This window comes from Bubalus bubalis, chromosome X, assembly GCF_019923935.1.
Source record: "Bubalus bubalis isolate 160015118507 breed Murrah chromosome X, NDDB_SH_1, whole genome shotgun sequence".
Lineage (NCBI taxonomy): Eukaryota > Metazoa > Chordata > Mammalia > Artiodactyla > Bovidae > Bubalus > Bubalus bubalis.
Window position 1 is genome coordinate 84,390,386 of NC_059181.1, and position 15,414 is coordinate 84,405,799.

Sequence of the window (15,414 nt, forward strand, 5' to 3'; positions counted from 1 at the left end):
CTTTTGTAGAAACTGAGTAAAACCGTAATGAGTCAGGTACTCAGTGTACATTTCTAATGTGTATAAGATTTTTCTCAGTTTCTTACCAGGCAAACAACATTTTTATATTGGGTACATTTTCAAGAGGTGTTTTTCCCCTCAGCCTTTGAAAAGCAAACTAAAGCAGATCTCTAGATTTTTTTAAAAAATGTATAACTTTAGTTTCCTTGTCTGTAAATTCACTCCCTTCCTCATCCCCTTTTAAAAAATGGTAGGAATGCATTTTTCCAACTTTTGACGAAAAGCAGGCTTTTTATTTAAAGGTCACCTGTGTTGCCTGAGCTTTCCTTGGAAAGCTTCAGGATGTTCAATTTTTAAGGAATGCTCATTATAATTAATCATTACAGAGAATGGGCTTTTTCCCCCTTAATTGCACTCTGAGCTGTCACTTGTTCCCTGCAAAACCTTAGAGTAAGAACAGTTTCTTTCATTGCAAATGATGTATAAACATGTTTGGCTTTATAGCTTTTCAAAGCACCTCTTCATTAACTATGCTTGATTTTAAAATCTTAGCTAATTATTTAAAAGTTCATGGAGATGATTATTAGCTAGTCCAGGTATTTTCCAGGCAAGAGTACTGGAGTGGGTTGCCATTTCCTTCTCCAGGGGATCTTCCCCACCCAGGGATCAAACCCAGGTCTCCTGTATTGCAGGCAGACGCTTTACCCTCTGAGCCACCAGGGAAGCCCAGGTATTTTAGAGCTATGCATTTGCTATGTGTTTGCCATTAGTTAAAATAAATGTTATCAGATTGTTGTTCAGTGGCCTTTGTGAAATAAATTGGCAGCTTTGTGTTCCTGATAGACAAGATGTCTAAGTCTCCTACATGAATCAAAACTGGCAGTAATTGGTCTTTTGGTAAGCTCTGCAAAAGCCAAGAATTGGTCCATGGAGACTGAACATTTCTAAGCTAAAGATTTCTAATTTGCAGGGATTTTAGAAAAGAACAATACATATGTATTTTGATCAAGGAGACCTTTGCAGGTGTTTTCACAAAATAACAACAGGGGGAAAAAAAACATCTCAGCTGAGGTGGAGGGTGCAGTAGAGTTTTTAAGGTAGAATATACTAAAAGGTTACCTGTGCCTAAGTGAAGGCTTTGCAATCAGTTACCCTTTTTGTTTATTTTTGTAATATTTTTTACAAAGACAACTAAGGGAACTGGTCAGGTAATGGATAAAAACAGCCTAATAGCAGTCCTTGGTGACATCTCAGTTGGTTCAAGAGAAGGTTATTTTTTAAGTCTCACGAAGGCAAGAGCTGTCCCTAGATAGTACGAGGAGTACACATCATCTTTAGTTTCTCCTGTATAATTTTCAAAAGGGATGATTTTTGTAATACGCATGTACTATTCTTATAAATTTTAAAAAATCCATGTTTATAATTTTTAAAGTTCACAGAAGTAAAAATTACTGAGAAGAAAAACCCTGAATTGCAGCAACACTGTTTTTAAAATTTATTATTTGTCCAGATTCTAAAGTGTTCATTGTTAACCATTGTTAAGTGTTAACTATCAATCAGATGGGCATCTTCAAAGCTTCAGACTTAACTTCTGAAGTTTATGGGTAGAGTAAAGTGATGTGGAATCACAACTTTGGGAATTTGACGGGCAGGTTTGAACAATATGTAGTTGACTTTTTTTTTGTAGTCGACATTATCAGGATTGGGGGAAATGATTCATTAGGATCAGTACAAATTGTCATCAGCCCTTATGATGAAAATGCTAATTTTTCTTGCCCAAATAAGAATTATTCTTGGTGGACAACCAAGTTTGATGAATTTACCTCTTTTATGTGGAATTTGCTTTCATTGGGGAGAGTGAGAGTCAGTGTGAAGAAGGCTGAGCTGGGGATGGGGCAAAAGGTACTGTCAGGCTATGAGTTGAATGAGTTGAAGGTGCTGCGTTGTGGATTTTGTGCTTTCAGGCAAAATATCACTTGTGGCTTTATCCTAAAAATAGCAGAAACACCAGACTCTGGGTCAGACCCGTAGTTTATCCGGTGCACTGTTTGTTTCTGTCCGTGGTGCCACGGGTTGTTTTGTGAGAGAGCCTATGAGAGAGCCTCATGTGTGTCTCTTATGATGCCAGCCTCTAAAGCTTAGGGGGTATGCCAAACATCCTGAGCTCCTCTCTTTAAAACATAGGCCTTTCATTCAGTTTAATGGAACTGGCACACTGAGCCTGGCAGGTCAGTCTTATGTGAATGACCAGCGACTGGCTGCTTTGTTAATTGCACAGCCTATTTTGCCAAATGATATTGGCAATGAAGCTGTGTCAGACAACCTCTGATTCTTTGACCTCCTGACATTTTTTATTTTATTCAAGGTGAACCCACTGAAAATCAGTGGAGTGAAGCTATGGCCATACCATTCATTACAGGGAGAACCCAACATTTGGTTCTGAAAATGGGGAAGAGTGGGACTAACAGGGACATTTGCTAAGACAGGATGAACCTCAGGAAGTAAATTGGTTTTGTTGGCCAGGATGTGATCAGGGGCAGATTTAGCTTTGAGGGTCAGGATGTGTAGGTAATTGTGGACCCAAATGGTCCAAGGCTTGCATGGAGCCTACACCACTTAGCCAGATCACATTTTATACTCACTGATGCTTTTAGCCAGATGACTCTTTGTCGTGTTTCAGCATATCCAGATTGTTGGCTCGCTGATTAGGCTCACAAGTAAAAGCGAGACCCTTTTGTAGTGCTGCTAGTAGATTATAGGATATTTTAGACTTTGACTATGCAATTGTACAGGGCATAATATGGACCGTGTATTATAATGAGGAGGGGAGAGGACACTTTTTTTTTTAATGCTCCTGTGTTGAGAGTCACTGCATTAGGGGGTAATAGTTTTAAATGAAGCCACATTTCTAACAAGGGGTGAGATAATGAGGATAAATGAAATCTGCAGTCTAGAAGGTTCATTTTAGCCATTATTTATAATCTCTTCTCCTACCAAACCATTTTACTATGTAGCAAAATTGATTAATTTGCATGTATCTCTTTTCCCTGTGCCCACATGCTCTCTGATAGAGGAATGAACAAATAAGAGAAATATACAAGAGAGGAAAGAGGATGAGGCCGAGGCCAGGGGGAGTTGGGGATGCATAATCCCCACACTGAATAATCAACTCCAGAATAATCAAGATATATTTTAGGGTCCTAACACTCATCTTGATATTTAATCATTCTGGGCCATATTGAAAACAAAAGATTGTATAATAGCATTAATAAAAATCACTTGCTGTGGAAAGGTTCAGAATAAATATGGCTTTCTTTTTAACATGAAATAGGAATCTGTTGAACTGCTCTTCATGTTCTGTCACAGCACACACAGATACAGCTCTGTTTAATTCCATATCCTCTTATCTATAAGTCCTACATTTAATTTACTGCCATTCCAGTTGATTTATAGCTTTGCTTAGTAAAAGTACAGCCTTGATTAAAAGGATATTATCACAGCTGATGGACCTTGAAAGCATTTTTCTCCCCAGACCTTCTAATAGTTTTGAAAATGACCTGAAGACTCCAATAAGGCTAGATTTTGCATGTCTCCAGTTTTTGCTCACCTGGCTGTACTTTTGGGTGGCGGTGATAAAGGGTGTTAAGTGACACAGTCTTCCCATATGCTAACTCCGTATATATCCTAAGAAATGGAAAGTTACTGCGATAGTGTTTTCAAGCAAGTTTGCTTCAAGGACTCCAAGACCCCTAAGTCAGTTGCCCTCTTATCTAGCTGATCACTGCAGCTAGAGCCTTTGTCTCCTGGGATGCTGCTGGTCCAAAGGATTCTCCAGTCTGTCGAAGGGAGGAAGAATTCAATTATTGTACATGACGGTTACATTTTGGAGTTAAAGCTGTGACAGATGCCTCCCTCCAACAATGCAGAATTAGTTTTGGTGCTCATTTCAGTGGAGATGACTTAATTTGCAAGGCCAGTGATTTTCCCAGGTTAGCCAGATTTGGTCATTCTCCACAGCAGGCCATTTTCCACTCTCCTGTTTTGATTGTGCAGTGTGACTATTTGGTGGTGTCTGTGGTTCTGGGAGCAAGGAAAATGCTGTTGCTCAACAGGTGAAAAAAGGCTATTATACTTTGATTCTGTCCAGAACATTATTAGCATTCTCCTGATTCTACTAGTCAGAAAAAAAAAAAAAAAAAAGAGTCACTCTGGCTTTGGCTTTATATCTCTGTGGAGTACAATATTTTTGACGTATGAAATAAGTTATTTCTCACAAAGGAATCACTTGAAAATCACCATACCTACAGTTCAATTTACAGGGGCTTTCGATTGTTCAGAATCATAGGAACACAAAAAAGAGTTAAAAATTGTAAATGTGGTACTGATTCAAAATGGGAGAATTTTGATAATTTTTTATATCTAATTTGATGGTGGGGCCTCCTCGAAATACAAAAGTAAATCAGTTTTATTCATGAATAATTTTTATTTTGGTCAACATGCCCTTCCAGTTTGGTCTTACCGTCTTCATATCTATATATCTATATATATATCTTTATTAAGATATTATTCATGTACCATACAATTGGTCTTACCTCTTTTCATTTTTAAATTACTAGGTTTCAAAATCTCTGTAATTTTTTTTGAAAAGCACAGAATGTACTCTATGAAGAAAAGATTTATGTGTAAATCACCTCCAATTTGCCTGAATCGTTTTTGTTTTTCAATACTTAGCCACAGTTTGTCGGCGCTAGACTGATTATTAGAGGTTATCTAGTTAACCCAGAATAAAAATCACCTGGGCAGTTATTCTTTTTACAAACTGTACCTACGAACCTGCTTGAAATTCTGATAAACTTTGCAGCCCCCAGCCCCACCCCAGACCAATTAAACAGTACTGATTGAATCTAACATTCTCATCTAACAGATAGGGAAACATTCTTCCTCTCACAGTTTTGATGAGACACCTTAATAAACACCAAAATTCTTTTCAATTTTAACATGACAGGTTTTTGATAAATTGAGTTGAAGATGCAGAATTCACCTCAGTGAATGATAGCAGCATAAATTATTTATACAGTATGTTTTTAAAAACAAATTATGAAGGATCTGATATTGTTGAAGGAAAAAATTTCAAAGTCACTGATCAGAAAGTCAGTATACAGAAACTGTTGCAAATTTGTCATTGTCTCAATATTTTGTCAGGCCCTTGGGAGATTAGTAGATGTCCTTTATCCTGGAAATGCCTGATAGCTAAGCACTCATATGTCTTCTCAGCTGTCCGTGGTCATTTCCCACAGGGGATGGGAGACCTTATTGTGTTAGTTTTTAAACAGCTGCCTTGATTGCATTTTCAGCAGAAGGATATTCATAAGAATACTGATATTAGATAGAAAAGATAACCACAGAGGTAGGCTTTAATAAAAAACATAAACTACTCAGATCTGACTGGCTCTAATGGATGGATGTGTGAAGACCTGGGGGAAAAAATAAAATGGCTTTTCCAGAGGACTTCTTATTCCTGAAAAACTAAGAAATTTCAGGCTAAGTGCAGAAGAAGCAAAAGGCCTTTACATCCATACAGATGAGTGGATGTAACCAGCTGCTCTGCAAAGAAGCCTCTTTCTCTGGTAAAAATGTTTACCTGGTCTTAACATCTTTCCTCCTGGACAACCTTAAACTCCACCTAGGAACCCTTGATCTATAGCAGCCATACATTTGGGAGAGCAGAATGGAGTTTGTTATACTTTGAAATGTCATTATCAATTTAGCTCTATATACTATTCTATGTGACATATGACCAGAAAGGACAGATTCCTTTTGATTGAATGCTAATCAAACAAAAAGTACATAATGTTCTTAAAACAGTAGCAAGAAACTGCCCTTTGCTTAAGAGACTATCTTTTTTAGGGCATCATCAAAAGTTTGTCTGTTTCACATAATAAAGTCATAGTGGTCTCTGGGTTAGTATATAAGAAAGTATGTAAGAATGCCCGGCCTCAAGGTAATTTGAAATTTTACTGCTCTTAGATTTGGGAGCAGTGTTGTAGATAGACAGGGTTTGCCACAGGCACACTTAAAGCCATAATACATTTTTTTAGACATAATGGGTGACGATGTAGGATCTGGTTGTTAGATTTTTTTTGTCTTATCTGTGTTTGTTTATCTGCTTTCAAAGAGACTAGACAGTTGGGAAGGGAGTTAGCTACCCCACAAGTTCTGGAACTCAGTCTGAAATGGTGTTTGCCCCTGAAAGCAGGATGGTTGTTTGCTGTCTCTCTGAAGTCGGTTCCCTTGGTCTAGTTCCTTATTGGCATGGGCTACAATTTGGCGGTGGGGGCAGGATGCTTGCCATTGATTATCTTATTCTACACACAGCCCCAGAGTGGTGGTCCCAGTTCCAAAGAGAATGGCATACATAACCTGGTGCATGTTGGGCACGTGTAAATCAACATTTTCAGTCTCCATGGCCATGATACTGGCCTTCAATCTCCAAAGTCAGAGTTTTGGAAAGAGAAGAGATATGCCCTTCCAAAAAGCAAGGGGAAAGGAAAAAAAAAACTGCATTCTCTGAAAGTTAAATTATAACTTTTTCTTTTTTTTTTTTCTATGAAAAAGACTGTACTAATAAAACTGCCAATTTCTTTCAGGTGGGTGTACATGGCATTAGAATAGAATTCATCAATGAAAAAGGATCAAAACGCACCGCCACCTATCTACCGGAGGTTGCAAAGGAGCAAGGTCATTGTTGTACTTTATTTTATACCATCTGGTGAAGAATGTAAACAATTATACAAATTAAAATGTGCTGTCTGACCTTGCAGTTCTATCTGATAATTGATCACTGTCAGATTATAAGAAATGATTCGTCTATCACTGCCACTGCAATGTCTGTCTGAAATTGGTGAATTACACAGAAGTTGAATCTCTGTACTAAAGTTTGACAGCAAAAACATAAAAAAATAAACTTTCAAAAAAGGAAAGATTTGTAAAAGTTGGGCTTTTAGGCAATGGTTTGCTGAAAATTTGATGTGCCACTTTGCCATATTCCACTGTGCTAGAGCCTTGTGGCATAATAAACAAGCCTTTTGTTTGATGGTCAGCCACACACTTCATTGTCATTATCAAATGTTTCCTTCTTAGGTGGTTGCCATTACTCATTCTGCTACTATTAAGACTGTTAAGTTTCCCGTGAAGATTAGGAGCATTGAGAATAAATGAACTATTATAGTGTTTTATTTGTTCCTTATCAACAAATGTTTTTTGACTTTACATACATAGCACAAAGCTTTAGGAACTACCAGTGTAACACAAAATACATTTCACTCTGTAGTATCTTGTCCTTTCTAGCCACTACTAAATTATAATTTCATGTTAGTTGAAATGAATATCTCTTCTTTATCTCATGGAGCTTTTCTTCTCATCAGAAAGCACGGGTAATTTGGTTTCACCATATCTGTTTAATATAAATGTGATATAGAACTGAAAAATTTAATAGTAAACCCCCAAATGAGTTATTAGTCTTTAAAGCAGCTCTCTGAAGATTTATTGGGGTTACTTTTGAAATTTTCTCAATTCTGTAGTTCTGTTGACTCTGTAGAGCATACATGAGCTTGAGGGCCTGGGGTATGAGTGTACATCCTGTGTCAGAACCCATACAAATGCCTTTGAATGCTGCACACAGATACACATGATTGACTCCAGAAGATACCATTAGAAATGGCGATTACCATGAGTTAGTGTGGGAATCCTGTGTCCTACTGAGTTGGCTCAAGGAGTCTTTTCCCTCCCTTTTAAAGATGTCACCATTAGAGGAGAGTACAGTGTTTATGGTTTGTTGCTGAGACACCCCTGAGAAGTTACTGCTGGCCTCTTAGGCTCTGTGTCTTGGAATGTGGTTGAGATAAAGAAGCCGGTATCGCGAGCCAGCAGGGATAGCTAAAATTGAAGGTGTGCCATGGTATACCTGCTCCTGTACAGGGTGAAATCTTAGCCCTTCTGTGTGCCTGTTTTTAGGACCAAAGGGTTTGATAGCGGTTGGTGACAGTGATAGCTGACCTCTACAAAGTCATTTTGTATTTAACCAAAGGTGCTTATTACATGTGCTTGACTGGTATTTTATCTGGTCTACTCTCCACAGGATGGGACCACATTCAGACCATAGACTCCTTACTAAGAAAAGGAGGATACAAAGCTCCGATTACTAATGAATTCAGGAAAACCATAAAACTGACCAGGTACAGAAAGCACTGCCTAGTGCAGGGCTCACCAATATATTTTGATGTGCATACCTGTAACCTTGTGTAATCTTTTCTCTAACTATACTTGCTTCTTTTTTCTGAAACAGAGTGAAATGAATGGCAGGGCCATTCTGAGGGTGAATACAATGGAACTCTGCTCGACAGTAAAGCCTGTATGATGTATGAGCCCATCCTTCCCATCTTAGCTCTGTGTGATTAGTCTGGCTTTGTTAAAGCAAGCCTTCTGAGCCTTTAGACGACGTTACTGAAGAAAGTTACCTGAGTTTATTGGTCAGCTTTTGACATGCCTTAGCAGGACCCCAGGATCCTGATAAGCAGCCCTCAAATTTGAATTTCACTTTAGAATCTTGGCAGTGACAGAAAGCTTGCTGGAAAAAACACAATTGAGCTAGACTCACAGATGCTGAATGAATTTCTGCAAGGGCTCATAGGGGTACTGACTTAAAAAAGGAAAGTATCAAACATTTTAGGAAAATGGCTTGCTGTTTCCATTTCTTTTAATTCTGCAAAACCACACTGAATGCCTGTAGTCTAAAAATGAACTATTCTCAACTCTGAGGAGTTACAGTCTAGGAGAATAGAAGGGCATGTGCAAAAATAATTATTAATAGAAGGCAAAATATGGATGGTATGAGATCATAGAGTAGGGAAAGAGGAATTCCAAGAGGGGGTTGTGGATAACAGAAAATTTCAAAGAGGAAGTAGATTGAAGGCTGAGTATAAGAATTCTACTCATTGAAGAATGAATAGAATATTTGACAGGTGGGGAGAGTAGGGGAGGAAAGGGGTTAACTTAAAGAGAACTTTCTGAGGGGCTTCCCAAGTGGTGCAGTGGTAAAGAATCCATCTGCCAATGCAGGAGACGTATTATATGCAGGTTTGGTCCCTGGGTTGGGAAGATCCCCTGGAGGAGGAAATGGCAACCTACTCTAGTATTCTTGCTGGGATAGTCCCCTGGACAGAGGAGCCTGGCAGGGTACAGTCCATGGGGTTGCAGAGTCAAGACACAACCGAAGGAGCTGAGCATCAGTGTACACAGAGAAGGAGGTCACCAGGGAGAATAAGGCCAAGAAGGCAGAGAGTAAGAAGTTTAAACTCGACTCTGTAGGCAATAGTAGCCACTGACAGGTTTTGAACAGATGGATTTGAAATGTAAAATTAGAATTGGAAACAGGAAAATTAGGAGACATTTCTATTACCTAAGAATATGTGGCAGCAATCTAAAGAAGGTGAAATGGGAGCCTTAAGAGCTGTGGCCATGCGATGGCATGAAAGGAAGGAAAAGAAAATATTGTGGAAAAAAATAAAAGGACTTAGTCATCATTCAGGAGCAGGGAAGAAGAGCAAGTCAAGGCTTTTATCTAAATAAAAGGGACCAAGGCAGTCCCTTTGACCAAGACATGGACCACATTGAGGAGAGTTCCATTTATGCACTGATTCTGGATTTTAAGTGCTTCCTGGGATATCTGTATAGAAATTTATATTAAAATAAATAAATAAAAATAAAATAAAGAAAGCTCAAAAAAAAAAAAAAGAAATGTCCAATAGGTCACTGGATATGTACATGTGTAGAGCTCATGGCTAGAGGTGGTGATTTGGGATCATCTGTAAAGATGACATACTTGAAACTGTGAGGCAAAGGTTCACTGAGCTGGGACAGAGCATAGGGACAAAGGAACTGAAGGGAGAAATATAGGAAACTCTTACAAGGCACAAGGGTAGGATGAGTGATCAGAGAGATAAGGAGCAGTCCAAGAGGTAAGTGGAGCACCAGGGGAGTATGAAGTTATAGAACGCAAGGCACAGAGAGCTTCCAAAAGGGAGTAGTGAGAAGTATCCTAATGGAGAGATAGAAAACACGTGACTCTTCTGAGACGTGTGGCAATGAAAAGAAGAAGGAAAAAAAAAGATGGGGGAAAGAGGATTGCGATACCACAGTCAAGACACGTTTTGTGTTGCTGCTGTTTTCCCTTAATGGCAAGACCTGAGACCTGTGGACAGAAGGAAAGGAATGGTAAAAGAAAACCGATGGAGAATCCCAGAAGAAAAAGTAGTCAAGTGAATGAAATATATACATGACAGTAATAGACTGGCTTTCCTCTGTTCTTTCCTGTTAGCAAACCAGAGCCGAGAGGGCAATACAATTTCTAGAACAATTTAAACAAGGAGTGAAAGTGTTCATCGCTCAGTTGTGTCTGACTCTTTGTGGCCCCATGGCCTATAGCCTACCAGGCTCCTCTTTCCATGGGATTTCCCAGGCAAGAATACTAGAGTGGGTTGCCATTTCCTTCTCCAGGGGATCTTCTCAACCCAGGGATTGAATCCAGGTCTCCTGCATTGCAAGCAGATTCTTTACCATCTGAGCCTCCAAGAAAGGCCTAAACAAGGAGTAGTAGAATGCAGAGTCCTAGACTCAGATTCTGGATTCCTGGGTTGTTCTCACCTTTGCTATGTATTAGCTGTGTGAAAGTGGGCAAGTCACTTCTTCTCTCTAGGTCTCTGTTTCCTGATATAGAAGAATTATCTCTAAGGATCCCTTCTGGCTCTGACATTCACACATCACCTATTTCATGATGTTAACTTTGTCTCTTCCCTGACTGTCTTTCAGGTACCGTAGTGAAAAGATGACCTTGAGCTATGCTGAATACCTTGCTCATCGCCAGCATCATCATTTCCAAAATGGCATTGGGCATCCCCTTCCACCATACAACCATTATTCCTGACACTGAGCCGCACAACCAGTCACTGGGCCTCTCTGCAGACCTCTTCCCAGGAGACCCTACCCCTTCTTGGTCTAGCTATCTGTTTTACTGTACCATTTTATGATGATAGTTTCCGTTGCCATGGTGAAGCTTCGACATCGTCAACTAAGATCATCATGGTAACGGGTAGGAAAGTGGCATTTATTAAGAAGATCCTCCTGTTTTATTATTTTAGATCATTTTTTTTTGCAGCATATATGAATTTTGGAGTTTTCTTTCCTTACAATCTTATATAGAATTTTGCTTTGCTATTTCAGTCAGGTTTGTCTTTCTGTCCTTCTTGCCCTCCTTCCTGTCTTCTTCTTTCTTTCTTCTCTTCCTTCCTTCTTTTGACTGTGGATGGAAGAAATTGTGCAGTTTTTAAGGATTTCATTTAGGTTTTTCCTCCGTTTTCCTTAGTAAGATAGATAACTTTTGATAGCCATGTTTGGGAGTAATTCATATCAGATTCAGGTATTTGTATACTTTTGAATTTGTCTAAAATTCATTTTGCTATAAGAGCTTAGTATATGGGTCTTTACTGCTTAAGTATATGTTTTTCCCATGGTAAAAATATATGAACTTTCATTCTAGTGTAGAATATTCGAAGGTCCGTGATAGGACTTGTCACACAGAGTGAGAACTCATTTATGCCTATTGTGCTAGTTATCATAGGAAAAACTGCCTCATCACTTTATAGAACCAACTTACAAACTGAAACACTGTTTTAAGAAAGTGCGAGCTACCTTTGAAATATGCTACAGAAATCATTTTGAAAGCAGCATATATCAGGAAGAGAGCAGATGCAGAATTTAGTGCCTTTGAGAAGAATATAATGAAGTGGAATTAAGAGGGGTTAGAAAAAAGGCAATTTAGAGAAATATTCTTATAAAATTTTATTGTTTATATATGTGAAACAACAGATTAGACAAATTGCTTACTCTTGAGTATTTTTTTAAGCTGAAAAAATTTATTTTGAGCAAATAACCAAAAAGAGACACATTTCTATTATATATTAATTTAAATTTGTTAGCTTTAGGTTTCAGTAAGTCGTGATTGGCCAGAGACAATTTTAGCTACCATTTAAAGAAATGGTAATGATAATCTAATGAAACAAAAGTTCATACATGTCGTGATTTCAGACATGTTTATCATGGGGACAATACTGGAGTTTTAGAAATACTATAAAATCGCTTGAATCTCTTTCTGCACTACATACTTTTGATAGAAACACATTTACTATATTGAGAAGATGTTATGTTACCCCTGCATAAATGGAGTTGGCATTTAGGTATGATATAGTTGCTGGAGCCCAGCGCATTTGCACGCTAGTTTTCCCATGATGTATACACAGAGAACTTCCTCATGTCAATGGGAGGTCTCTATGTATACCCCCAGGAAAAATGACAGATGACTCTGGAGAAAGATTATCTTCATATTTTGGTAGTAAGTATATATAAATATATATGTGTGTGTAAACATTTTTTTTCAAACAGGAAACAAAGATTTCAAGTGATGAACCTAAGTACGGTGCAGAACATATAGTCTAAAACCACGCGATGTCACTGAATATCAAGATGGCATAACTTATACATGTAGTTGCTGTGACAGGTAACAGACTGCTAGTTCAGAATTTGAAAACCCTTTTCTAGTTTGTGAGGTGAATTGGCTGAATTTCTTCTGCTGGCCCTTGCAGCAAAGCAAACTGCTTTTGTTTTTGATGAGAGTTCTCAGAAGTTTTTTGGTATTCCTTCATCCACAGCATTCATTGTTGAAATAACCATTTTCAGTTGTGATGCCTTAACTAAGAAGCCAGTTGTTAGCCTGAAATGGAACCTCGGTAGCCAGTTCCATTGAACCTAGAGATTAGTTAGAGAAAGCTAGCTGTTGGCCTTTAGAAAGGGATTTTGAGTCCTTTCATTTCTACTTGGGAGCATCTTGGAGCAGATTAGTCTTTCAGTATAAAAACAAGTGGCTACCTGATGGAAATTTTTTCTTGCCCTTATAGGGAAACTGAGCACAAGCTGAATGATATTGTCTGCTGCAAAAAAAAAAAAAAAAAAAGTAAATAAAACAAGCAAACTGAAGAGAGACAGAATAGACCAATATTGATCCATCTTATCCATCATCTCATCAGTTCAACAGGCTCCTCATCCTGGGTGAGCTCATGGTTAGTTTTTGTTTTGTTTTTTTTTTTTAAAGAAAAGATCTATTACATGCATATGTGAGTGTGTATACAATATATACATATGTGTGTATTAATGTATTTAACGGTGCTAATCAATCTTGAGCAGGTCACGTGACTGGTCATGCGGACTCTAAAATCATATCAGATTTTTTAAAATTCTTGATATATGCAGATGTTATACAGATTTTCTTACCAGTGTAATAATGTTATACTGAAGAAATAACCATCCTGCAGGCTTCAGAGGACGAGGTCAGCAATATTTCCCACCGTGGCTTGGGGGAAAAGGATAGTTTTGTCTCCTTTTGTATTCAAATTAATGCACAGTGCATTTTTTGTGTCTAAGTAGCTGTTGACTAAAAGATTTTGTAGTGTAAAAGGTGTTATACAAACTTGTAATGGTGTGCTTCAAACAAATGCTAGACCCTTTCACCTTTGTTGTATATTACAAAGCTGTTAAATATGTGGTTTGAATTAACTTTGAACATGTTGAAATATGTAGCATGTGTTTTTAACTCAGACGAAGATTCTAATTGCACAGGTTGTGTTCTAGCCAGTTGTGGTTTATTTGTTCAGAAACACAAATGTGAATTGCACTCTTATCACCAGAATATTGTATAAGTTCAGCGATCTCTAAACAGCTCAGAAGTAATACTTGAACTTCATTTGAGTAGCACAAAGTTTACATAGCCCCCCTTTTAAATGTTAATTAGTTCCATTTATGTTTTCTGTTTTTCAAATGCAACTGGGTATTTTTTTTCCTCTTGGAAAATAGTATGTATTTTACTTTGGTATGTAGCAAAAGGCTTCCATTTCTGGAAGGGTTCTCTTGTTGTTAAACAAGGTCAGCCAGGTACCAGATTCTAAAAGAACAATTGCCCCTCCCCCCTTCTCCCCTTAAGTGGCCTTCTGACGGTAGGAGAATGTGCTACTGCCCTGCCCGTTTCCCCTATCATGAGAGGCTGGTGTGATTGATGGAGGAAGTGCAAGGCTTGCTCTTTACCCACCCCACCCCCCAGGCGCTCTTAAAGCATTTATAAGATTTTCAGTCCACTGCATACAACCCCAATGCCCAGCACACCGGAAGTTTGTATACTGGCCTCTTTTCATGTCTTCAAATGTGCAGGAAATTCGAAAACTGTCACCTGGAATAGGTCCCATCTCTTCTGTGTGTTAGATCAAACCAAAGAAGCCCCCAGCCATGCCCAAATGCTGCTCCAAAAGCCTGCCTTCCAGTCCTTACAAAAACCTTGCAGGATTAAATGTGTTAACTTTTTTATTTTTGTACAGTTTCTAAGTGATTTTTGCTAGTGATGTTAAATTGAATTAAGTTTATTTGAGGGGTGTGAGCACCTTCTCCATTGAAATAAACTGGTGACTTTCCTTTTATTTTTTAAGAGCGGAAACCCATTGTGTGCCTCTCGATTTAAGGGTTTCTGATTACATTATTCTTAAGACCAGCATCGATCCTTTATATACAAAGATATGTTTTCCTTGTTTTTTATTACTGTTTCAGAAGAAAATAAACCTTTTATTTTGCTCTGGACCCAGTAACTGCGCTGGTACATAGACGCACTGAGAAAACAAACTTTTGTAACCACCTCTGACTGTTTTTGTATATGAAAGTTGATTACTTTTGAAATATTTGGATCTAGTTTCTAAGTTATTTTAGTGTTTTATATGTTCCCCAAAATTACTTTGAATCAGTCACCAGCATAATGAGTTCTTGGTGATGCAGTGGTGAGACTTGTAATGAGCAAAGCTACCTGGAGTAGCTCTCTCGTCCTCCCTTTCTTAGTACCCTGTTTTTTGATTACAGTAAGACATCAGCAATTATCTGTAACCCCTTCAAGTATAACTAGATCCTCCTTCCTTCCACATTTAATTGCTTAATAGTTTGAAGAAACTATTGGAAATGGGCATTTTATATGACATGTATGGCTTTAAAATATTATAAATGAAGAAAAAGAAAAATGAGAAGGTTTATGTGGGTCTGTAAGGTATGGCTGTGGAAAGATATTGTAGTAGTTTTGACACTATTGTTATTACCTTTAAAATCATTTACCCAATAAAATGTTAAAACTGAATTACCATTTGTGGTTTCTTTCTTTAACCTGTTTCACCAGGGCCTCGTGGGTACTCCTTAACTAAAAGCTAACAGTTGAAGCTGCTGAAATAATGTGTGTGCAGGCTCAGTCGCTTGCTCAGTCATATCCAACTCTTTGTGACC

At 38.2% G+C, this 15,414-nt stretch overlaps 1 protein-coding gene across 5 annotated transcripts in view; it reads left to right on the forward strand.

Annotated features, from left to right (window-relative positions):
- AMMECR1 (AMMECR nuclear protein 1) overlaps positions 1 to 15,271 on the forward strand; it is a 115,413-nt gene extending 100,142 nt beyond the window's left edge. For 2 of the 5 annotated variants that reach the window (XM_006071596.4, XM_006071597.4), the window contains 3 exons: positions 6,648 to 6,738; positions 8,138 to 8,234; positions 10,867 to 15,271. In XM_006071596.4, coding sequence (XP_006071658.1) covers positions 6,648 to 6,738; positions 8,138 to 8,234; positions 10,867 to 10,981 — 303 coding nt within the window. In that variant the 3' untranslated portion in view covers positions 10,982 to 15,271. The remainder of the gene's footprint in view (positions 1 to 6,647; positions 6,739 to 8,137; positions 8,235 to 10,866) is intronic. The other 3 variants (XR_003106830.3, XR_328719.4, XR_328718.4) reach the window with 3 other exon arrangements.
- The last annotated feature ends 143 nt before the right edge of the window (positions 15,272 to 15,414 follow it).